Source organism: Hippopotamus amphibius, chromosome 8, assembly GCF_030028045.1.
Source record: "Hippopotamus amphibius kiboko isolate mHipAmp2 chromosome 8, mHipAmp2.hap2, whole genome shotgun sequence".
Taxonomy (NCBI): Eukaryota; Metazoa; Chordata; class Mammalia; order Artiodactyla; family Hippopotamidae; genus Hippopotamus; species Hippopotamus amphibius.
Window position 1 is genome coordinate 108,251,228 of NC_080193.1, and position 26,149 is coordinate 108,277,376.

The window sequence follows — 26,149 nt, forward strand, 5'->3', positions numbered from 1 at the left end:
AATGCTTAAAGTGCTATATTCATGTTAAGAATTATTATGAATACAGATCATACATGTTAGCACTCACTAGGAAGTTGTTAGTTGCAAATATTGTGATTATTCATATTTATGTGTCTTGTCTGTGTGGTAAATACAAGTGTAGTTTATCAAGTTTTGTGATTTCTCTGGCTTTTATGGATTTATGAGTAGAGTAGCACTCTACTAAACTTAATTTTAAATGTAATAAAGGAGCTATTAACTTTAGTCTGTTCAGTTAATGTATAATATATGACATAACATTTGGAAGTGTTTATGGAATAAGGAAGTCCAGTTTTACCCCAAGAAATGTTTTATAGTTAGAAATAGTCCAAAAACTGTTAAATGTAATAAATGAATATACCATGCATTGACTTTTTTCCCAAAGGAAGATTAAGTTTTTTAAAAAATCAGTCAATGGTAAAAATGCAGTTCTCCTGAAGTATTTCTACATTGTGTAGCTCTCAAATTGGTGCCCCCAGTTAATGAGGATCCTTGATTTGTTTTGGGAGTAATTGACCAGAAAGCTTATTAGAAGAGCACACATCTAAATGGTTTATAATAGGTTTCCCCAGGAATATATTTTTTTGAAAAGATAATGCATTTTTATTCACTTACTTTTCTTTCTGTTGACCCTTAGGCTTCAAATTCTCAAGGATCACTTCACTTACTCCCTTTATGTTAACATCTGCCGCTCCCTCTTTGAAAAGGATAAACTACTCTTTTCCTTTTGTCTAACTGTAAATCTGATGATACATGAACGTTTGGTCAGTACTGTTTTCATTTGTAAGAAAAAAATATTAATGTGAATTCATTAATTTATGGGAATTTGGGAATATATATATATAAGGATTGTAAATGGTTTATTATAGTTAAGGCAAGACATCACAACTAGACTGAATTTCACAGAGGTGAAAAATAAATTAAGCAGAGTTCATTATACAACTATTACTATTTAAATTTTTGTATGTTTTAATTTAAAATAGTTTCTATCAGAATCTCATATAAGTATGCATATAAATTTACTAAATATATCGACATATGTACCCCAAGTAATAGTATAAATGGTAATGTTTTTAAAAACTTTCGCAAGTTCATCAAATCTAACCATTGGAATAACAATACCACTCATTAATTTTTGCTATGTTTCAAATCTATTTAAAATATAGGAAGCACTTTAAGACTGAAAGAGAGGCACATAAATTCACTATTTTACATTATGTGTTTAAGATTTATTGATTTCATATGGCAATGTGTTAGTTGAATTCTGAAGGAGTAGAAGCTTTATTTTTGCATTTCTTGCAAAAATTTCATAGCAGTATCGCATTATATTTTATGGAAAATAATTGAAAACATAGCAGATTGATGACTTTCTGTCTTCTCACAATGTTAGAGCTGATAAAACTCTAAACAATCATTTGAGAAAGCATATATTCAAAAAGAATAAATTCAGATTTCTATGTTTAGATCAGTAATTCTGGAGGAAAATCATCAAAAATAGCTATCTAGAATGGAACTATTTTGAAAACTGGTTATAATGGATGGATTGGTTTCTTATGAATAAATACTGAGCTATATCAGTAACTGTAGAGTTTTATAGGAACCATACCTGAAACTTGCAAATCAGTCAATTCTTTTAATATGGTTGTAAGTTTACTATGTATATGATGAACTCATTTCTGACTCTTCACGCTACTTTGTTTTCCAAAGATTAATAAAGCAGAGTGGAGATTTCTGCTGACTGGTGGCATTGGACTGGATAATCCTCACGCCAACCCTTGTACATGGCTCCCTCAAAAATCTTGGGACGAAATATGTCGACTAGATGACTTGCCTGCCTTCAAAACCATTCGTAGGGAGTTTATGCACCTAAAGGATGGATGGAAGAAAGTATATGATAGCTTGGTATGTTTTTAACCCTCTTGATTATTTCAAAGTTTTTAAATGAGAAAATAAGGTCAAATAATTTATTCTTATCTTTGAATTAAAACAAGATTTAAGTAAGCTTTAAACTGGTCATATATTAAAATCAATGTTTCGATTAAACTATCCCCACCTTCTAAATTGGTGGTTGTGTTTGCCCTTCTATTCAAATTCCTTGAAATGTGTAGAGAGGCAAAAAACCTGCATGGTCCTTAAAAGTACTCTTTTTGAATTTCCATGCCAGGTTTTTATTTATTATCAACTTGTACTTTGGCCATCATAATAGCAGATGAGTTAAAATTTTATAAAAGAGATATTGTTTAGATTTTCTGAATACAGGACACTAATATTTTTGTCATTTGAGAAGAGGGAAAAACTAATAGTTCTCAAATACTTTTCATGAGACCCTATCTTGCTAAGTGGAGACTATTATAGCTAACATATACCATGATACTCAGTTTCCCTTCACAAATACATAGAAATTGTTGCCTTCCCTCACTTTTTCTTTAGCACAAGAGCTAATATTTTGCTGATTTCCAGTTAATTTTTTCTATTGTTTCTACTTTCTTGACTTTCTGCAATAGCTCTGTTGTGGGGGACAGAGGGGAGGAACATGGAGAGGAAAAGAGCCAGATGTGTGGAGAACACTTTTTCTTCAATGACCTGTTTGTTGTATGATACATGATAGTGAGATTGTGTCTACACGTGAATTTAAATATTTGGGGCCAGATCTCTTTTGGATCTCTCCTTGTTAATAACAAAAAATACATTTCTCAAAGGCAAATATGTTTTTGTGTGTAGTTGATTCTAATTTAGATAGAAATTTCCCATTGATGAAGCATGAAGATTTCTCATCTGAGATACCACATAGCCTTCCCAATCATTTCAAAGGTGCAAGGCCTTTTTTTCCGTGTTTACCCCTCCTCCTGGGATCTTGATACCCTCTCTTCTTGCATATTTTTAAAAGCACCCTTTTGGCTTCTTTGATATGCACATTCTCAAATATCCTTTTCTAAAAAACATACCAAAAATTTTCAAAATAAGAAATAACACATTTTTCTTTTGCAATAAATGTTTTTAAATAAATAGATAATGAGAGTAGTTGGTAAGTTTTTTAAATGCCTTTGGAGAAATAATGGGGAAAATCTCCTAATGCACATTTTTTTTTTAATAACAGGAATCGTTTTGTGGTATTGATTAATATTCAGATTGACATTAACCTGCTTAATTCATGTCTTAGATTTGCTTTTTTAGTGGCATTTTCAATTTTGTTTTTATTTCTTATTTCATAAATTTGCCCCAACCTAATAAAATTTACATTCGCATTCTTGATTTTATTTAGTCATTATATGTTTTCTTTAAAACTTGATTTGTAAGTCAAAATACTGTTTTTTCTTTTAAATAGTCTTCCAAATAACATTGAATTATATTCACTGTCATTTTAGGAGCCACATCATGAGGTTTTTCCTGACAATTGGGAAGATAAAACGAGTGAGTTTCAAAGGATGCTTATCATTCGTTGCTTGAGGCCAGACAAGGTAAATATGGTCTTTGAAAGCAGCTCAGTGGGTCTAGTCCCTCCTGTCTCCACAGTCCAGCCAAACACATGTTTCCTTATGTAATCATGGGAGATAAAAAGAAGCCTGGGGGAAATAACCCTACTTCCTTCTAATGCAGCCATTTTTCAAAAAGTGTATATTTATTAAAACCACACTAAAGTAGAAACTCATCAGATTATATTTTACAGTTTTATTTATGTTATGATTCTTCCTTTTATCATATGCTTCCCCATTCCTCACAGTCTACTTCCTTTACCTGCAGTAATCTCATTTTTATTCTTACTGTCTCAATGAAATTAGTCAGTGTGGTTTATGTGAAGCTGATTTACTAGACTTTCTGGCTCCTCAAATGCTATCCTGTACCTGGTTCTTTGTTGGCTTTTGGAAAGCTAGTAGAATATTGTTTTTAAGACACTCATCATTGCTCACTACAAAGGAAAATGTCAATACTGTGAATTTTCACTTCTTTAAATAATAAAGTATATAACCAATGAATGAGCTGACCTGTCATATCAACAAATTACAGTACTCATTGACATCCTCATTTGTATTATTAAACTCTATTGAAAAAAAACAAACTATTCACTTAAGGGTAAAGACCCACATCCACAGAGATGTCCACATACGCTGAGAAAATGTAGACATGAGGAGTGTTGGGAAAAAAAATTCAAAAAATATTCTAATTTCCCCCGTTACTATTTGAGTAAAAGTATATATAATTATTTTAAAATTGACTGTATTCACAATTTGAGTTGCTAAGGAATATAATACAATACTTCCATTCTAACAACAACTGAAAAAGCAAAACTTAGGTGGTGAAAGCAATATATTTTTTTGAAAAAGCTTTCCTATGCATCAGTGATAATATAGGGCAGAGGCATTCTTTCCTCTGTAAGCCATGGTCTGTTTGATGAACACATGTCATTCTTGTTTGACTTTGCAGTGTGGGCTTAGCCAGGGCCAAAGTATCTGTTAGGCACAGGGCCTAAGGCCCACAATACTCTCAGGGGTTCATGAAAATGTTGTAATTTCTATTGAAATGAGAAAATAAATCAGTCTGTTTTATATTTGTAATTATACCAACATAGTTGTAAAATACAACTTTTTATATTTATTTATGGAAGAAGGGGCACATAAGGTGCCGATGGCCCCTGAACATCATGATGGTGCCCAGCTCTTAGATGCTGGAAGTAGCTCCCGTTGTTGAGGATCATTTTTAAACTGACGAAACATCCTCCCCCTCGGTGGCCCTTTTAAAAGTGAATTTTCACTGGAACTCTAGCGTTAAGCCTCAGAAGTTTTCACTTCAAATATTAACTATGGAAGAATGTGAAATGCTTCAAACTCTTGACTAATATAGCTTCTTCCTTTAAAACCTTTTATTAAAATTTTCAAAGGTTTTTACTTTGTTGTCTAAGCTAAAGACTGTTCTCCTAAATGACTCTGGGTGTACCATGGACCGTCTCCCCTCTATATTTGACAAAGAAGTTTCTGTTCATGTTTTATATTGTTGAATTAAAAGTGATTCACTAAACTAATTGCAGCAGTTTCATCTATAAGTATCTTTTCCCCAGTATGTTTTTAAAAATTTGACATTTTAACCTGAAAATACATTGAGCTGCCAAATAGATCAAATATTACTTTCCACAGTCACTGTCTTTTTAAAGTGTATTTAAGGGAGCTGGGGAATTAGATATTCCAGCTGAGGGATTTTTATTTGTATCTTTTTGTTTGTTTTTAAATCAATGGGGGTTAAACTTAAGGTTTCATACTTCTCTTACCTACTCTGCACAATACTTCAGCACCTTGGTCTTATAACTTTTTCTTATATGTTTCCATATCTCTTCTAGAGTTTTCTTTTGCTGGGACAAGAAATAAGCTTCTGTTGTGTTAAACCACTGAGATCTGGAAATTGTTTGCTACTACAGCATAATTCAATTTATCCTAAGTGATTAACTAGTTACCATTATCTATTCTATCACACCCATAATCCTTAATATAGAAATAGTTATTAGTATGCTCTTTCTTGTATTACTAGCAACTTCAAACCCTTTAATCTTGCTGTTACCAGGTACTTTAATTTCTAGTGGTAAAGCGTTGACTTTGGAATCTATGTATTTAAAAATAATATATGACTCTTTTGCTTTTAGAAGAATGATTTTCCAAAGAAAAAATATATTAGCATGCCAGGGAAAGGATCAGTGCTATATGAGGCTAATAATTGGGCTAGTTCTACATAGATTTTATTTCTTTGCAATCTCTAAGTCGTGAGATAGATATCTCCACTAGGAAAATCAGCAATTGTTTGATCTCCGTTTATGGTGTGTATTTGTCAGCATAATTTTTTCTGTCTCCTTTCCACCGCTCTCCCTTTAAAACCAGCTCCATCTCATGGTAAGAAGCCACGAATGCCAGGTTCTCTAATGCTCTAGTTTGGAAAAATGTAAAAGACACTCAAATGAATCACAAATAAGAGAAAGTGATGGGTTTGCACTTTGCATAGAATTTAATAGTTTATAGTGTTTTATTGACAAGTGTACCAAATGGATAAATACTGAGGTGTAGAATGTTTTGAGCCCATTTGCAAAATGAAGAGCTTCTGGCCACAGTTCTCTCCTTCTGGACTATAAGCAAAAAGCAAATTAATCAGCTTTCAATAAGAAACTTGTCAAATGTAAGTTAATATGTTTCTCCAATCTCAGATAAATCCTATAGTAACTTGCAAAAGACAGAAAAACATACATAGGAGACCACAAACTTCTTTTCTGTCTTTGGGAAGATGGGTGCCTAAATTAGTCTGTAATTTTTGTTACTGACAGATTTCATTTTACAGCCCTGATGCCGGCATAATCAGATTGTAGAAGCAAACTCAATTCCATCGCCTTCCAAGCTGAATAGCTTGCACAGCTTCGTTTACCTCAGGAGTTACTGTGCAGTCTTGGGAGCAAGCAGGTCTTACTCAGTTTTAACATTAAAAATGAAACAATGAAATTTGTCTGTGCGCACCCTCAGGTGAGCACCCCTGACTGGGTCCTCCGCCACTAACAAAGGAGTCACTTCCCACCAGCCCTGTTTGTGTGAGCGCAATGGACCACCCCAGCCTGAACTACTCACAGAAGAGGGGCCACTCAGAACTCAGACTTCTTAGAAGTGAAACCATGCACTTAAAAGCCATGCACTTTCATTTTGTTTGTAAAATTATACTTTAGTGAAGAAGTTAACCTTGAGATGAAAGAGGTTATTAAGAAACCATTTTGTTTTGTTAAATGTCGTCGTTGTTGATTCAGTCTAGTGGGAAAAGACAGCCATAGGAAAAGAATAATAGTGAAAAGGGCAAGGACAAGGCCTGACATAGGCAGTTAGGATATTTTTAGTTTCCTGCCATAAGCTTGATATCTGTGCCCATTTAAAATATCTGAAACATGAAATAACTTATCAAGAAATGAAACGATGTATAGGTGAATTTATTATTCTGTAATTATTGTTTAGAATTTCTGTAATTAGAATCCCACCTTCACAAAAGAGAACATACTAATTTATTCATTCGTTCAGTGGGTATTTATTGTGCAGGAGCAATAGATGAGTCATCTTGTTAGGTAGATCCATGCCAACGTTGGCACTTATACATTTGTTATTACTCTTCTATGCCTTTCCATAGTTTTTAATTTTTTTATTTTTATTAACATACAGTTGATTACGATATTGTGTTAATTTCTGGTGTACAGCAAAGTGATTTGGTTATACTTACATATATATACATATTCTTTTTCAGATTCTGTTCCATTATGATTTATTACAGGATGTTGTTCCCTGTGCTTTACAGTAGGACTTTGTTGTCTATCTATTTTATATATAGTAGTGTGTATCTGCTAATCCCAAACTCCTAATTTGTCCTTCTCCCACCACCTTTCCCCTTTGGTAACCGTAAGATTGTTTTGTATATCTGTCAGTCTGTTTCTGTTTTGTAAATAAGTTTATTTGTATCATATTTTAGATTCCACATATAAGTGATATCATATGGTATTTGTCTTTCTCTTTCTGGCTTATTTCACTTATTATGATAATCTCTGGGTCCGTCCATGGTGCTGCAAATGGCATTATTTAATTCCTTTTTATGGCTGAGTAGTATTCCATTGTATGTATCCATTCTTTACCCATTCATTTGTTGATGGACATTTAGATTGGTTCCATGTCTTAGCTATTTATACCTTTTCATATTTGAATGAATCTGTTGTGGAGGGATTAAAAAAATTAAGTACAGATATTCCTTCACTGTTTCTCAGCTCCCGACCCTCACACCCTTGGTCAGTCTCTCTCTTTCTCTCCTTACCTCTCCCCACCGCCCCTCCACACATCCATACCTGGATTGATAGTTTTTAAAGTATTGTGACATGTCAATGAGTTTTACTTACAAACCTTGTATGAATTGATTTTCTGGAGAATGCACTATTAAAATTTGGAAATATTTGTAACTTTCTTTAGAGAAGATCATGTTTTTGAGATTTTTTTTTTCAGATCTTTATTGGAGTATAATTGCTTTACATTGTTGTGCCAGTTTCTGCTGTACAACAAAGTGAATCAGCTGCATTTATACATATATCCCCATATCCCCTCCCTCTTGAGCCTCCCTATCCCACCTCTTTAGGTCATCACCAATCATTGAGTTGATATCCCTGTGTTATGCAGCATCTTCCCACGAGCTATCCATTTTACATTTGGTAGTGTATATATGTTAATGCTACTCTCTCACTTTGTCCCAGCTTCCCCTCCCCCCAACAACCAATGTCCTCAAGTCCATTCTCTACATCTGCATCTTTATTCTTGCCCTGCCACAGGGTTCATCAGTATCATTTTTTTAGATTCTATATATATGCGTTAGCATACAGTATTTGTTTTTCTCTTCCTGGCTTACTTCACTCTGTATGACAGACTTTACGTCCATCCGCTTCAATACAAGTAACTCAATTTCATTCCTTTTTATGGCTGAGTAATATTCCATAGTATATATGTGCCACATCTTCTTTATCCATTCATCTGTTGATGGGCATTTAGGTTGCTTCCATGTCCTGGCTATTGTAAATAGTGCTGCAATGAACATTGTGGTACATGGGTGTTTTTGAATTATGGTTTTCTCAGCATATATGCCCAGTAGTGGGATTGCTGGGTCATATGGTAATTCTATTTTTAGTTTTTGAGAAACCTTCATACTGTTTTCCATAGTAGCTGTACCAATTTACATTCCCATCAACAGTGCAGGAGGGTTCCCTTTTCTTCACACCCTCTCTAGCATTCATTGTTTCTAGATTTTTTGATGATGGCCATTCTGATCGGTGTGAGGTGATACCTCATTGTGACTTTGATATGCATTTCTCTAATGATTAGTGATGTTGAGCATCTTTTCATGTGTTTGTTAGCCATCTGTATGTCTTCTCTGGAGAAATATCTATTTAGGTCTTCTGCCCATTTTTGGATTGTGTTTTCTGTTTTTTGTTTTGATATTGAGCTGCATGAGCCACTTGTATATTTTGGAGATTAATCCTTTGTCAATTGCTTCGTTGGTAAAAATTTTCTCCCATTCTGAGGGTTGTCTTCTTGTCTTGTTTATGGTTTCCTTTGCTGTGCAAAAGCTTTTAGGTTTCATTAAGTCCCATTTGTTTATTTTTATTTTTATTACCATTATTCTAGAAGGTGGATCAAAAAGGATCTTGCTTTGATGTATGTCATAGGGTGTTCTGCCTGTGTTTTCCTCTATGAGTTTCATAGTGTCTGGCCTTACATTTAGATCTTTAATCCATTTTGAGTTTATTTTTGTGTATCATGTTAGGAAGTGTTCTAATTTCATTCTTTTCCACGTAGCTGTCCAATTTTCCCAGCACCACTTATTGAAGAGGCTGTCTTTTTTCCATTGTATATTCTTGCCTCCTTTGTCAAAGATAAGGTGCCCATATGTGCGTGGGTTTATCTCTGGGTTCTTTTGAGATTCTTGGTATCTGCAGATTGCTCCTGCAATTCACTTTAAGTTCAGAAAAGTTGCTGAATGGTGGAATTACCATCCTGGTTTGGAGTGTGGTGTGTACACACAATTCTATCCTTGGATATAAGCAGGTGCCCAGTCAGAGCGAAGCTTTCAAAAAAATTTTTGTGTTCTTGTCACTCTATTACTTCTCTTCCTGGGATATGTCTACATAATTTGTTAAGCTAGATACAGGGCTACTGGTTTATTAAACCTACATTTATTACTTGCTTAGCTCACACCTGGTATAGACCCTTCATCAGAAAGAAGGAATGATATACCTGAGCTGTACATCAGCCATACTGCTTTCTACAAGTCTACTCCTACATCAGTGCCTAAAAGGGACCCCCAAGCCCCAAAGTTCTGCTCTTTCTCAAATAGGCTCCCAGAAAATGCACGGGCATGTTATCAGAAAGTTTACAGGACATAGTTTTGCCTGTTTCTCGGGAGTATGGCTTCTCTTTCACAGTGCTTTTCCTTTTCTTTCTTTTTTCAGCTATATCAGTCTTTCTTGGTGGTTTAAGTTTGTATAAATCACACCAGAATTTCTACTTTTGAGTTGTGGACTTTGGAACATAGTCAAGTTTTACTTAAAACTTAAGTAAAGAATTAAGGTTTTTTATATTCCTCATCCAGGATATGTTGAATACTCACTAAAAGGAAGAAAAAGGCCTTTGAATTCTGGTGTCATGAACTACCCACCTTTTATTATTTAAATAATGTATAGTTTCTTTCTATCTAAAAGACAACTATAGGGACTTCCCTGGTGGCGCAGTGGTTGAGAATCCACCTGCCAATGCAGAGGACACAGGTTTGAGCCCCGGTCTGGGAAGATCCCACATGCCACAGAGCAACTAAAGCCACAACTACTGAGCCTGTGCTCTGCAGCCCGTGAGCCACAACTACTGAAGCCCACACACCACAACCAAGAGTAGCCCCCACTCACGGCAACTAGAGAGAAAGAGCCTGTGTGCAGCAACGAAGACCCAACACGGCCAAAAAAGAAAAAAGAAAAAAAGAAAAAAGACAACTATATAAAGTGATGCCTTTGACTCTACCAGCATTTATAGATACTTAAGCAAATGTAGAGTCTTTTGTAATAAAACAGCTTTGAATGTGAAGTTTTTAAGGTTTTAGGCAGATTTTGAATATTCCTTCAAATATATTTTTGTCCCTTTCTAGGTTATTCCAATGCTGCAAGAATTTATAACCAACAGATTGGGGCGAGCATACATTGAACCACCCCCGTTTGATCTATCCAAGGCATTTGCAGACAGTAACTGCTGCGCACCACTGATTTTCGTGCTCTCTCCTGGAGCGGATCCCATGGCTGCCCTTCTAAAATTTGCTGATGACCAGGTACCTTAAAACTCTTTTTTGTTTTCTGCTGCTTCCACCTGTTTGTGTCAATATCCTGTGGACATTCAGACAGGGCCTTCTGTTATACTGTTCCGATAATTCAAGGTCTCTTCCAAAGTGGCATTCAGGTGGTAACCACCCTAGAAATAGAGAGACCAGGGAGTCATAGACACCTTATCCAGAAGCTGTAGATGAATCAGGATATAGGAGAAATGAATTCCAGGCAAACATTCCCACAGAATTCCTTAAATAAACTTGAATGGAAATTAGGGGCTAATGGCTTTTTCCTCTGATCCTTATGCAGTAACCAAATTAGGTAAGATATAATTATTCAGAGTTCTGGAGGAAACTGAGGCAAGTTCATCTGTCTATTCAGGTTTCTTTTCAGCTTTGAATTTTAGGAGTATGATAGCTGGTCTCTTTCATCTCTTCCTCATATTAAAAGTCGTCTCAATTTTTTCCTGTCCCTTATCTCAACAATCAAAAACCCTCTAGAATTTTTCATTTATTACCATGAGTGTTTCTTACATGAATTGGCTTGCTTTTTATCTGTTTATTGGCTTCTTAATCAGTAAGAGGTTTCTAGAGCTTCATGTGCTTGGAACCTTTGAGGAATGCTACATGATTAAATGTTAATATATATTCAATATATATTAACATTTAATATGCATATTTATGTTTAATATTAACATTTCCTATGATGGTATTGATTCTTCTTTGAAATTTGATTTTAAATATCTTCGCTATTCTTGTACACAGGGATATGGAGGATCGAAACTTAGCTCTTTATCTCTTGGTCAAGGCCAAGGACCCATAGCTATGAAGATGTTAGAAAAAGCTGTCAAAGAAGGAACATGGGTTGTTCTTCAGAATTGTCACCTTGCCACCTCTTGGATGCCAACCCTTGAGAAAGTTTGTGAGGTAAACCTGCAAGTTTATTTTTATGAGACTGTAGTCCCCTAACATAATTAGTGATGTGCTTACCATGTGAGTAGCTCCACTCCTGTCCTGTAATTGGAGGGTGGCAGGTTAGTGGCATGGCTGGATTATAGGGCACATGGGCTATGGGAGCTAGAGGACAGCACATGGCCAGGCCTTGCCAAGTCCCTCCTACTCGGGGCAAGGGCTCGTCCCACGGGTCGGAAATAGCCTTCATCCAGAGAAGCAGCCTCAAAGACAGGAATAAACCACAAGGTAGACAGAAACCAATTTACTTTTTATAGCAGCAGACCAAAAACAACAAAGAGGGCTTTTCAGGAGGGTGTTCACGTGGCCCCTCTAAACCAAAAGGCTTCTTTTCAGGGTGTAACTTTTCTTTAACTCGCTTCTCACCCGCTTAGCCAGTGACTCTGCCACAGAGGATGAATCTGAAACCAAGAGTATGCCTCCACCCTCCTAGCGGGTCGCAGAACTTCCCTATTTTTGTGGGCAGAAATTCCAGGAAGAAAAAGCCACGTAGCTCAACTGAGTAAACGGAAAACCTGGCACTTGATTTCAACAAGCAGAGAGAAAAATGTGTGCACGTAATGACCTGTGACTCTAGCCCTTTCCTCACTCAGAGTCCCTCGGGCTGCTAAACTGACATAACTCGCACCGTCCAGACCTCCACCCGACACTTTAAGGAGCGGACTGTATTGCCCTTTATGCCACTTGTCGCCATTTGGTTTTGTCTGTATCTCCCACTGGGATGTAAGTGCTGTTTTGTTCTCTGGTTTACCTCCAGCACCTTGAATAGCGCCTGGTTCATGGGACATAATCAATAAATACTTGCTGGACCAGTGGATGAATAAAGCCTTTCGATGGCTTCCCATTGCGTGAAGACACAGTTCACGCCCCCATCATGGCTTCTTCACCTGACCTTTACCTGCCTCTCAGATCTCGTCTCTGGCCACTTTCCATCTTGACTTCCGTGCTCTGGCCATTTGGCGTCGTTCACCTGGGGGAGCACACTCTCTCAAGAGTGCAGGCCTCCATACTATATGTTATTTCTATCCGAAGAACTATTCTTTAATATTTTCTGCCTCACTAACATCTCATACCTCGGGGCTTATATTGGAGCTTTTTTATTTGTGCCTGTTTCCTCATGGTTCCTCTGTCTCTAGGCCGTTCTCGTGACCTGTTGAATCATATCATATACCCATCTGAGAGTCATCCAAGAGAAGAGCTGTCCCCAGTGGATGGTGAACTTGGCCCAAAGTCCCATGAGTCATGCTACCTAAGTCACTGGGCGTAGGGCAGCTGGTAGGAGGAAAAGATGGTGCCTTCACCATTTATTGAAGAATGTAGGTGCCTAATTATCCTTCCAATTCCCCCACCCACCCCTTCCCCACATAAGTGCTTAAAACATTTTTTTCCTGTTAAAGATTTGCAATTGAAAAAACAGAAAACATAGATACCACTGACAAGGATGATTGGAGAAGTTAGCAGCAGGGAGTGGGGCAGAACAGGAGAGGAGGAAAGGCCTATGATAGATATTCCAAGGCCCAGTGTAGCCTTCACAGCAGTCACGAGTGAGTGTTCTATCGTCCTCCCCAGTGCAGACCTGACTATCCCCGTAAACAAGTATTGCTAATGGTGATGTGGTTTAGTGCTTCAGGATACACCAGTTCTTCTCATCTTTCAAAATGCTCTTTTTTTTTTTTTTCATCATTACTGGGTTTAATGTTGATTTATCTGAGCATGTGGCTCATTCTTAAAACCTGGCTACACAGCAAGAAGGGGTCATTCTCAATCTGGCTCTGGGACAGAGGAGTATTTCTATAAATATCTCAGCAACATCAGTGAAGATACAAGATGTTTTGGAATGTCTTAGTCTTTATTGTGCCCAACTCTGAATTATGTAATGCCTTTGTAAACTCTACAGTCATGTGATTTAATTGTGACAGTGACAGCAGCTCTCGGCCTTCCCAGTGAAATATGTCGTTTCAGTGGCAGAATCAGCTTTTAAGGCTTTGCCTTAAACTACAGCAATAAGTCCTATTTTGTGAAAATGCTTCCTTCCTCCCACTTCTAGCCCATCCTATGCACACATAGTCCAAAGATTTTCCTTGCATTTTATGTATCTTTTGTATCTGGTTTCTTTTGTTGCAGGAGTTAAGCCCAGAAGCAACACATCCAGATTTCCGAATTTGGCTGACAAGTTACCCATCTCCAAATTTCCCTGTGTCTGTACTGCAGAATGGAGTGAAAATGACCAATGAGGCACCAAAAGGTCTACGGGCTAATATCATTCGATCATACTTCATGGACCCGATCTCTGACCCCGAGTTCTTTGGCAGCTGCAAAAAGCCTGTTAGTAATGGCAAAGTCTTGTTACCTCAGCCCCGTAAAGCAGTTCAGGTGGCCCCCGGTGATCCTGGATGTGTGTGCTGAGTAAAACTGCAAATTAAATAGGCCTCCTGCACTGTGGTGCAGTTGGTTTTGATTACTGATTATTGACTGTACTGAAGTCAATTTTATTAATATTTTATTTTAATTTTGCCACCAGCCTCATTCCTGCTCAGCTGAGATCTAGTGGGGTGTCATTAATTATGCAGCTTTCTATTTAGAAAGTCAGCTGTAAGCCATTCCCACTACAAATCTGCAAGGTTGGTGAATCTTGTTTCAGGATATTAACTGAGCCCTTTGCTATTTGGAGCCATCTCTTTAAATTAAAACATAAAAATATTTCCTCTATATAACTATAATGAGAGCCAAAATGGTTTTACTCCCTGATTGATAGGGCTCATAAGGGTCTTTTTTTTTTTTTTTTTTTAGCGTCACCAGGCAAGCAGGGAAGCCACCCACTGCTTTCATGATTAGAATTTTGTGTGTGAATGTCTGTGACCTAAAATTGTTTCACAGTGTTTTGCCATAATTAAAAATGGAAGGGCTTCTTTTTAAGAGGGGTTGTGAACCTTGGTAAGTTTCTGCCATTAAAAAGCTTGCACTCTTGATCTTGGAATATGTTTTAAGTACACATCAAAAGAAAGCATTAAGAATAAAGAAGTACTTTCATTAAACAAAAATCTGGGTTACTAAAAAATTGGGTGGGGGGAGCTGTATTTAAAATAAAGTCAAACCTTATCCTAAGTATCCAAGACCTGCTGTATGACAAACTTTTGCATTGATTTGGCCTGGAGACAGCAGGTTACTCCCAGGTAGGTGATGAGGGCATTTCTACATGTGATGGCTGGACAGAAGCCCTTTTGCAAAGATTTACTCCCTTCCTTCTAGATCCAGAGGTCTCTCCAGCAGTAGTCACACATGTTGGAAGTCCAGGCATTTATGAACCAAAATCCAAACCCAAACCAAAATTGCAAATGCCATAGGACCACACCATAATTCTTCTGTTTTAATTTTTATTTGGAAATAATTTTAAACTCACAGAAAAGTTGCAAATATAAAAGTAGTACAAAGAACAGCCCTATTCCCTTTACTTAGATTTGTCTCCTGTTAACATGACCATCTGCAGGTAAGTTGGATATGTCACTACCCTTTATTCCTAGATAAATCCTTTAGTGTATATTTCTTAAGAATAGAGATATTATCTTATCCTATTACAGTTATTATTTTAGTAAATTTAGCAAGTTTACACTGTTGTATCTAATCTACCCAAATTTGTGTTTGTGTCCCAAATTTGTCAGTTGATGCAGTGATGTCCTTTAGCACATTTTCCCTTTTCACCATGGGATGGGTCCAGGATTAGTATCACATGTAGTTGCCGTGTTTCTTTGTCTCCTTTAATCTGAACCATTGCTTCAGACTTTCTTTGTCTTTGATGGCACTGACTTTTCTGGAGAATTCATCTTCCCGTGTTGTTTTTAATAGGACATTCCCCACTTTGAGCCTGTTTGATATTTCCTCGCGATTAGGTTCAGGTCATGCATTCTGAGCCACAGTACCTGTGTGAACTCATGTCCTCATACTGGAGGGCACACGATGCCCATTTATCCCTCCCTGATGATACTAATTGTGATCCCCTAGATGAAGCGTTGTCTGATTTCTTCACTGTATAATGACTGCTTTGTCCCTAGCAACTAATAATCAGTCTGTGAGGAGACATTTTGGACCATGCAAATATTCTGTTTCTCATCAAAATCTACCCAGAACACAGATTTAGTAGCCAGTGATGGTTCTTGCTTGACCCACTTATGTCCTCTGGTGACTCTAATTCCTGCACTCCCTCCACATTTGACACGACACGCTATTGTCAGCAGCGGCCCTCCCTTCCACCCCGTTTGTTTATCTTTTATTGGTGTGGACTCATGAATTCCTTGCATTTTTCCTAGTGGTTTGTAATTCATTATTATTCTTAAGTCTTTGCTCAAGTTATCCCAGAATTGGTCAGTGGGAACTCCTTTTGTACTTCTTACAGGTCCCATTATTTTATTATTATTATTATTATTATTATTATTATTACTATTATTAATTTCTGGGAAAAGCTGCTCCAGACTTATCTGTATCCCAGTCCTGGAACCAGCCATTTTTCTGAAGAGCTGTGGTTCCTGTTTTGTGGGAAATGGTATTAGAGACCAAGAAATGGGTGCTAAACAAGTAGCATTTATTGTCTCTGGTTCTGGTCCTTTTAGAGAGAAATTGGAATATATACGTGTACTCAAAAGACGTGTGCAAATCTGTATATACACATATAGTGCGTACAAACAAGTCCATGCACACAAACACTCATATACATGTTTTAGAAGTAACAAGTTCCTAGCAACACCTCCAATCTCAGTCCCTGTACCCAGGGATCTTTCCTGCTTTTGCTCATTCCATATTTGCATGTCCCTTCTCTGTAGTGAGAAGCCTGGCTCCCACATCATGGGCACATTTTCTGATTTGCTGAGTTCTCTAATATTATATCAAAAAGAGTTGCAGAATTATCACAGCATGTTTAACTTTGCTTCTCCCACCTCTGTGGTTAAACTTCTGCTACTTTCCTCTCGTCTTACACTCTCAATTTTGTTCCGTGGGGGAAACTATCTCCCCACCCTTGGATAAAACTTTGGGCAGTCTTGTGGCTTTCCTGGTTCGTGGCAGGTAATAAAATGACCTGTAGTCATTATAAACTGCAAAGCCAGTCTTGATTCAGAAATGAGAAAGTGCAACACAATAGATTAATCAATATTTCAACTCTTATTCAAAACGTAGGTTTCAACTCTGTAGCCTCTCACGTTGGGCCTTAGTTGGTGGGCTTTATGCCATTGGGGAAAGAGGATGGAGCTGGCATCTTTCCTTTTTTTATCGAAGCATATTTCATTTATAATACTGTGTTAGTTTCAGGTGTATAGGAAAGTGTTAAGTTATTTTTTCCAGGTCATATTCCACTGTAGGTTATTATAAGATAATTCCCTGTATTATATAGTAAATCCTTGTTACTTATCTATTTTATGTTTAATAGTTTGTGTCTGTTAATCTTGTATTCCTAATTTGTCCCTTTCTCCCTCCCTCTCCACTTTGGTAACCATAAGTTTGTTTTTTGTTTTAATCTTTATTTCACTTTTTTTTTTAGTATTTTTTAAATTGAGGTATAGTTGTCTTACCAAAGTCAAGTAGAGTTCTCTGTTCTATGCAGCAGGTTCTATAGTGTATACATAGTGTATATATGTTGATCCCAATCTCCCGATTCATCCCCCATCCCCTGCTTTCTGTGCATCTGTGTCTCTATTTCTGCCCATAAGTTTGCTTTATATGTCTGTGAGTCTGTTTCTGTTTTGTATACACATTCGTTTTATTTTTTACTTTTGTTAAATTTTTTTGATTTTTTAAAAATTTATTTATTTATTGACTGCATTGGATCTTCGTTGCTTCACATGGGCTTTCTCTAGTTGCGGCAAGTGGGGGCTACGCTTCCTTGTGGTGCACAGGCTTCTCATTGCGGTGGCTTCTCTTGTTGCGGAACATGGGCTCTAGGCATGTGGGCTTCAGTAATTGCTGCACGTGGGCTCAGTGGTTGTGGCTCATGGGCTCTAGAGCGCAAGCTCAATGGTTGTGGCACATGGGCTTAGTTGCTCTGAGGCACGTGGGATCTTCTTGGCCCAGGGATCGAACCCTTGTCCCCTGCATTGGCAGATGGATTGTTAACCACTGTGCCACCAGGGAAGTCCCTTTTTTTTTTTTTTTTTTTTTTAGATTCCACGTATAAGTGATATCATATGGCATTTGTCTTTCTCTGTCTGACTTATTTCACTAAGAATATTCTCTAGGCCCATCCATGTTGCTGCAAATGGCGATATTTCATTCATTTTATGGCTGAGTAATAGTCCATTGCATATATATATATATATATACCATACCTTCTTAAACCAATCATATGTTGATGGACACAGGTTGTTTCCATGTCTTGGCTATTGTAAATAGGACCGCTATGGACATTGAGGTGCATGTATCTTTTTGACTTAGAATTTTCATCTTCTTCTGGATATATACCCAGGAGTGGAATTGCTAGATTATTTGATAGCTCTATTTTTAGTTTTTTAAGGAATCTCCATACTGTTTTCCATAGGGGCTGCGTCAATTTACATTCCCACCAACAGTGTATGAGGGTTCCCTTTTCTCCACACCCTCTCCAGCATTTGTTATTTATTGTCTTTTTTGATGATAGACATTCTGACTGGAGCAAGCTGATAACACAATGCGGTGGCATTGTGGTTTTGATTTGCATTTCTCCAATATTTAGCAATGATGAGCATCTTTTCATGTGCCTATTGGGGTGTCTTTCTTTTTGTAACTCCTCCAGCACGCAATAGCTGCTGATACTGAGCGCTTAGTTCAGGGCGTGGGCAGGGGTGAGGCAGGAGGGGCAGAGGTTCCTGTTCTGGGCTGCTACTGCCTGGAGCTCTTTGGACTTGGCAGGGATATAAAGCTGACTATTTTGCCTCGTGAGTTCTTTCATGGGTTCTCCTGTGGCTCCCCTGCTGACCTTCTCTGTGACCCGATCACCCTTGGCAGTGCCTCCCCTTCAGCTGGCTGTTCCTGATTCCCCTCAGCTTTTGGTTCTCCAGCCTTCACTTCACACAGGCTCCTACTGTTGGGGTTTCCTTACCCCATGACACAAGTCCTCTTGAACAGGAAAGCATTAAAATGACCACTGGCTGACATTCCTAGTCCAGCTCCCCATCTGCTCCTTGGGAGTCATGCCAGATTGGCCCACATCTGAGGGAGGGCTACTGAGTTCCCTCCCACAGGCATGACCCGAGGCCATAGACTGCTCTACTCTTCCAGGCATGAGTTTTGCACTTTCTCACTCCATTCCAGCTGCAGGGCATGTGTATTAACTCCCCAAGGAGTGCCATTAGTTCCTTCTCAGTAGCTTAGACCCCACACTCCCCTTGCCCTTGGAGGTGGGGACAAAGGCACTCCCAGTGCAGCAATTTCTCTTTCCAAGGAAATCACTTCCCAAATCCTCTTTCAAGCTTATTTTGACCATTTTTATATCCTCCTTGTGGAGGTTACAAATGATTAATACATTGCATCGTACTTTCTGATTTCTGAATCAAGGCTGGCTTTGCAATTGACAGTGACTATAGGATTTCTCTTAACTAATAGTAACCAGAAAAGCCACGAGGCTGCCCAAAATTTCAACCCCAAAGTGCTCGTAGAGCTTCTTAATTGGTTTGAACTATCTCCTTTGAAATTTCTCCGTGGTGATCTGGGTCCAAACATTGGAATTCATACTTCTTACCTCATGATGCTCAAGTTGAAACCCCCCAAATCCTCTAACGTACTGTTAAATTAGACGAGCTTACTATACTTTCTAAAAACCTGGTGTACATAGAAACTGTGTGTGTCAACTGAACATGTATACAAATAGGCATATTTTTGCCTAAATAGCTGGTAGAAGCAGTTAATCCTCTTCTAGTTTTCATTTGAGATGGATATATTTATAAGCAAGAGGAATTAATTACTTTCAGTTTAAAATATGATAAGCATAATGCCATGTTAGGGGAAGAAATAATGATGTTAGACCATTTCTTCTCATTACAGGAGGAATTCAAGAAATTACTATATGGCCTCTGTTTCTTTCATGCTTTGGTGCAGGAGAGACGGAAGTTTGGACCCCTGGGGTGGAATATTCCTTATGAGTTCAATGAGACTGACCTAAGAATCAGCGTACAGCAACTCCACATGTTCCTGAACCAGTATGAGGTACCATGAAAGCCACCGCAAGGACACAATCTGTTGTGCTCCTCACCGTGTTGTGTTTGTACAGGGAGCAGCGACTTCTCATTAATTTCCACTTTTACAAAATGAATAGCAGGATAGTTCCCAAAAGCTTATTAAGTAGGACTTTATTATAACAGGATATTATAACTGCCATAGTGGGTAGTTAGGATGTCAGTTTGTCTATTAGCAACTGTATTTTATCATTTATTTTGACACATAAACACCTATGGGAATCTGAAAAGTGATCATATTGTACTTATTTTGGAAAGAATTTGAGAAGACCATACATCAACCAGTCTCCAAAATGAAACAAACAAACAAACAAACAAAAAACCAGACTGATTTCCCTCTGTTCTGGAGCATGACCTTATTTTTAAGGAAATGTCATTGAACTTTTATTTGAGTTTGGGCCATTTGTCCTGATCAAATCAACTACTTAAGCCTTGGTGTTAACCTGCAGTTTGTATTCTGGGAAGAAGCCCCACGGTGTAATGTTGTTACATCAACCACATTTCATCCCCTACAGTTCTCTCCCACTCCCTCTCCCCACATCTTTCCCCCCTCCCATCTCTCTCTTTCCATCACTTGCACACATGCACGCGCACACACACATTCTCTCCCTCTGTCTCTGTCTCTCTCTCTCTATTTCTCTCTTTTCTACTTATCTATCAAATGGATTTTAACATGTTTGAACTTTTGAAGAACTGCTTGGTAAATCAATGCAAGTGTCCTACAAGGATATGGAACTTTTTTGAAAGTGAATCCTCTAAATTTTGATAGAATTTTGTTCAAAATTAGTTGGAAATCTTAAAATAAATCAATGGAGTATCAAAAAAAACTGGGTTTTGAAACTTTTATTGAATTATTATTTTTTTAAAGGCTTATGAACAGGAAGTCATTGAATCCTAACCCTGTAAAAGCAAAGGGAAAACAGAACAAAATAAATATTGAAAGCTCAAATGGCATATCTAAACTTAGGTGAAGAACATTTTGTCTGGTCTTCTGTGTTTCTTTGGACAAATTTGTGTTCTATACTAAAATGAAATGAGAAGGCCTTTGATTTAAATTTGGTGAAATGTTCAAAAGAAGCATTGATTTGATGAATTTCTTTCTTGTAATAATATTTATTTTAAACAGATACTAAGAATGGAAGCAAAAATATAATGATGCAGTGCATGTGGAAGTATTTAAGCTAAAATAATTACACTTTTCAATACAAACAAAAAGAATGAGGTGCTCCTTCAATTAGCAATTTGTTCAAGAACCTGTAGAATATATTCTAACTTAAAATATTTTAGTCTGTAGTGAAGTCAATTAAAAGTGTCAGCAATTTAAAATTTAGTAACCATAAAATGAAACTTTGCAAAAGATTATAGGCAATTTTACTTTAAAAATTAAAAAACTATGAGACCATATTGAAAAGTACATTCTTCTGGAAAATATCAGAGATGTTATTTGAGAGAGAGAGATGCCAGAAGTTAAAGTACATGAATATATACTAAGAAAAATTATTCTACTTAAGCTCTTAAGATAATCATTATAAAATTTTTGCTTTGATTTCTTATTTTAAGTAATAATCTTGTTTTAGAAGCAATGTTTGAATAGAACTAATTACAGGTCTACCTATACAAAATATATATATACACACACATATATACTATTTTAAAATTCCATAGTACTAATTATCTTTAGTGCCCACGTTCACACTCAAAGTGTTACACTTTGGACAGTGGTTTATTTGGTCACCCTAGCTTTTTAAAGATCTGAACACAAACAGAAGTAAACAACTCACTGGATGTGATTAGGGAAGGTTCCACAGAGGAGGAGTTGTTTGGGACTCGAACAATGAATAGAAGGTTTTCAGATCGATGGTGTAAAGAAGCAGCAATAAAAAGGATAAAGTACAAATAGGTGAAAAGGTTTGGTTAAGTATAGGTGATTTGGAACATCCTTGTATGCCATGCTAATTGATTTGGGATTATTATATTGTTATTGGTCTGCTTTTAGGAGAGTAGTTGCATTTTAGAAAGGCCACTCTAGCAACAGAATGGAGAGCAGATTAGAGGGATTTGGATGACAGGCCAGTTTTAGATGATGTGAGGTGAATTGGGTCCGCCCCCACCCCCACCAAAAAAAAAAAAAGATATGTTGACGTTCTAATCCATGGTACCTCAGAATGTGAACTAATTTGGGAATGGAGTTGTTGCAGGTATAGTTAGTTAAGCTAAGGTGAGGTCATACTGAAGTAGGGTGGGTCCTTAATAAAATATGACTGGTATCATTATAAAAAGAGGGAAATTTGGATACACAGAGAAGACAGCCATGTGAAAACAGAGGCAGAGATTGCAGTTACACTGTGACAAACCAAGGAATACTTGGGCTATGGAAATGGAAAGAGGCAAGGAAGGATCCTCTTAGAAGCTGTGGAGTTTGAAACACCTTGATTGCAAACTTCTAGCCTCCAGCACTATCAGACAATACATTTCTGTTGTTTTAAAACATCTATCGGCAGCCCTGGAAAACTAATGGTCTCCTGTATTAGTTTTAACCCAGGCAAGAGATGACAAGAGTTTAAAGTATTTGCACTGGGCTGGGGAACATGGAAGAGATGTAATAGATATGTAGGGACAGGGGTGGAAATGACTTAGATATTAAATGGTAAAGAGAGAGGGAGAAGTCTGTTAATGTTAGTTTGGGGATCTCATCAGGTGGCCCTACCACTCATTAATCCAGACAGGGAATAGTACCAGGAATATAGGTATATAGCAGGTGGGTTGGTGGAATGGGGGTGGGTGAGTGGATAAGTAATTCAGTCTTGTACAGTTTATACCTTTGGGGTGTCTAGGTGTAGCTGTTGATGATATCGGGTAGGCTTTTGGCACATAGATATAAAGCCCAAAGAAGACAGTGCGAGCAAATAGAGAGCTGTGAGTTGTTAATGTGTAAGAAGCCTGGGAACACCTGAGGTTTAAAAGGGAGGCCTTGTAGCATAAAAATGAGCTAAAGCCTGGCTGCTGGTGAGCACCCAGTATCGATGGTAGCAGAGAGGATGGGAGAAATGGAAAGTGCAGACCAAGCAGTCAGAAAAAAAGGGGAAGAGAGCACACTAAGTAACTATGGAATGTCAGGAATTGTCCATCCTGGAAAATGCTACAGAGAATCTTTTAATGATGTAAGGGACTGACTGAACTGGTTCCTTCTATTAAATGACAATCAAGCAGTACTTCCCATTCCTCCAGCACAGTGACCATGTAGCAAACTGCACAAAACTGCTACTCATGCTTCATGTATAACCCAGCAAGAGATACAGAGAGATTCTTTGTGGAATATGATTCACAGTTCCCTTTGATATTTTTTAATAAATGTATTTATTTATTTAATTTTTGGCTGCCTTGGGTCTTCGTTGCTGCACATGGGCTTTTTCTAGTTACAGCGAGTGGGGGCTCCTCTTCATTGTGGTGCGCAGGCTCCTCATTGTGGTGGCTTCTCTTGTTGTGGAGCATGAGCTCTAGGGGTGCGGGCTTCAGCAGTTGTGGCACATGGGCTCAATAGTTGTGGTGCATGGGCTTATTTGCTCCGCGGCATGTGGTATCTTCCTGGGGCAGGGATCGAACCCATGTCGCGCATTGGCAGGCAGATTCTTAACCATTGTGCCACTAGGAAGTCCCTCCCTTTGATATTAAATCTAATGTAATCCTTCAGCAATCAAAATTTTGTTCTTTTTTGTTGAAGTATAACTGACCTACAACATTCTATTCGTTTCAGGTATACGATATGATTCAACATCAGTATATATCACAAAATGAATTATCTGTCACCATAGAGTTAAAATTTTTTTTCTTGTGATGAGAACTTTTAAGATTTACTTGCTTAGCAGTTTTTAAATTTGCAACACAATATTATTGACTAAAGTCACCATGCTGTACTTACATCCCCATGACTGACTTATTTTATAACTGAAAGTTTGTGCATCTTAATATGTTTCACCCATTTTGCCCTCCTGGCAACTCCCGGCCCCTCTGGCAACCATCAATCTATTCTCTGTATCTGTAAGTTTTGTTTATTTGTTTTGTTTTTTTAGATTCCACATTTGAGTGAAATCATACAATCTTTCTCTGATTTATTTCACTTAGTATAATACCCTCAAGATCCATTCATGTTGTCACAAATGCCAAGATTTCATTTTTTTTATGGCTGAGTAGTATTCCATTGTGTATTCCACACCTAGTCCATGCCTTCTTTATCCACTCAACCATCAGTGGACACTTACATTGCTTCCATGTCTCAGCTATTGTAAATATTGCTGCAATGAACATAGGAGTGTATACAGCCTTTCAAATTAGTGTTTTTATTTTCTTTGAATAAATACCCAGAAGTGAAATTGCTGGGGCATATGGTAGTTCTATTTCTAATTTTTTTCTTTTTGGAGGTACTTCCATACTGTTTTCCATAGTGGCTGCACCAATTTGCATTCCCACCAACAGTGCACAAGGGCTCCTTTTTCTCTTCATCCTCACCAACATGTGTATTATTTCTTGGTTTTTGGATAACAGCCATTCTGACAGGTGTGAAATGACATCTTGTGGTTTTGATTTGCATTTTCCTGGTGATTAATGATGTTGAGCATCTTTTCATGTGCCTATTGGTTGTCTGTATGTCTTCTTTGGAAAACTATCTATTCAGATCCTGTCCATTTTTTAATCAGATAATTTGGTTTTTGTTGTTGAGCTGTATGAGTTTTTTATATATTTTAATTTAAAAAAAAACGTAAGTAGGAATAATTAAACTATAAAAGAAAAAAATACAAGTAGATATATATAATGTTCTTGGCAAATGGGTAATTCCTTTGTTTTTGCTTTGGGGGGGGCGGGGTGTGTGTGTGTGATTGTGTGTGAATGAAATGCTCACCCTTCACTCTCACCCTACTTGTCCAGACTTCTTCCTATGCACAAATAGTTATATATATACATATGTACAACATACACACACATTTTTCCTCAAATACATAATTATATTTGCATATCATTTTCAACTCACTTTTCTCACTCACAGTATGTTGTGGACAACTTCCAAAGTAGATATAGATCTTCATTTTAATGACTGCATACACAGCATTTCTCACTTTTGACTATCAGAATTTTATTTCCTTTTTATTTCTTACTAATAAGAAATATTAAAGTGAGTATCTTCATAAGTAACCTTGCATATGGTTGCCAACTTCTGTACTTTCTCCTGGCCTGTGGTCTCAACGCTCTTATAACAACAGAACAGGGAAGCAATCCCTCCTATTTCTGCAGCCCAATCCAATGGGCCTGGGCCCCCTGGAAAAATGCATTCCCTGGTTTGATTGGCCCTGATTGTGATCGAGCTGCTGAGAGAAACAACAGTTTACCCATCAACTCTCAGGGGAATGTTGGCAGGTTTTAAACATAAGTCAAACTCCTCCCCCTCCAGATCTCATCTTATGTCTACCTCACAAAGCCCTCCCAGGGCCCAACTCATGCTCATATACTATTTAATTTGCACAGGAGTTTTCTTTCTATATTTCAGTTTTATGATGTGGGGACATGTCAACAAGGCAAACCCAAGCAGTGCCTGCATCTTTCTTCAACACCATGCCTGTGTTCACCCTCCTGGTTCTGCTTGTTTCTCCACCAGGTCTTGGTCACTGAGGTGTTCTCCTAAACTCCCTGCCTTCACTTCCAGTTCTACCAAGTAACAAGTCGAATAATTCCTAACCCTGAATTCAATAAATTCCCTTTCTCTAATCACTACTATCTACTCTTCCCAAGTGCTATTTTTTTCTACTGAAGAGATTCCTCTAAGTGGGATCACTGGATGTAGGGTGTACACACTTTAACTTTTAGCAGATAATTGCCAGAAGGACATTTATAGCACAAAAATGGTGAAAAAAATCCTAAAGTAAGATTGCTATATTTTAGTAGAAAAGATTTTAAAACATTGCTATATGAAAATACTATAAACAAACATCATAAAAATGAAAGACAAATGAAAATTGGAGAAAATACCTAAAATTTGTCCAACAAACTGATTCAGTATCTTTATAAAGAGCTTTTAATACTGAAAAAAAGATAATAATTCATATGAGGAAAACACAAAAGAATAAAGTAGA

General features: G+C 37.4%; 1 protein-coding gene across 1 annotated transcript in view; it reads left to right on the forward strand.

Moving 5' to 3' along the window:
* DNAH7 (dynein axonemal heavy chain 7) overlaps positions 1 to 26,149 on the forward strand; it is a 244,682-nt gene that overhangs the window by 200,607 nt on the left and 17,926 nt on the right. Inside the window, exons 52-58 of the mRNA XM_057746773.1 lie at positions 656 to 782; positions 1,726 to 1,920; positions 3,384 to 3,476; positions 10,693 to 10,869; positions 11,629 to 11,790; positions 13,960 to 14,160; positions 19,837 to 19,998. Coding sequence (XP_057602756.1) covers positions 656 to 782; positions 1,726 to 1,920; positions 3,384 to 3,476; positions 10,693 to 10,869; positions 11,629 to 11,790; positions 13,960 to 14,160; positions 19,837 to 19,998 — 1,117 coding nt within the window. The remainder of the gene's footprint in view (positions 1 to 655; positions 783 to 1,725; positions 1,921 to 3,383; positions 3,477 to 10,692; positions 10,870 to 11,628; positions 11,791 to 13,959; positions 14,161 to 19,836; positions 19,999 to 26,149) is intronic.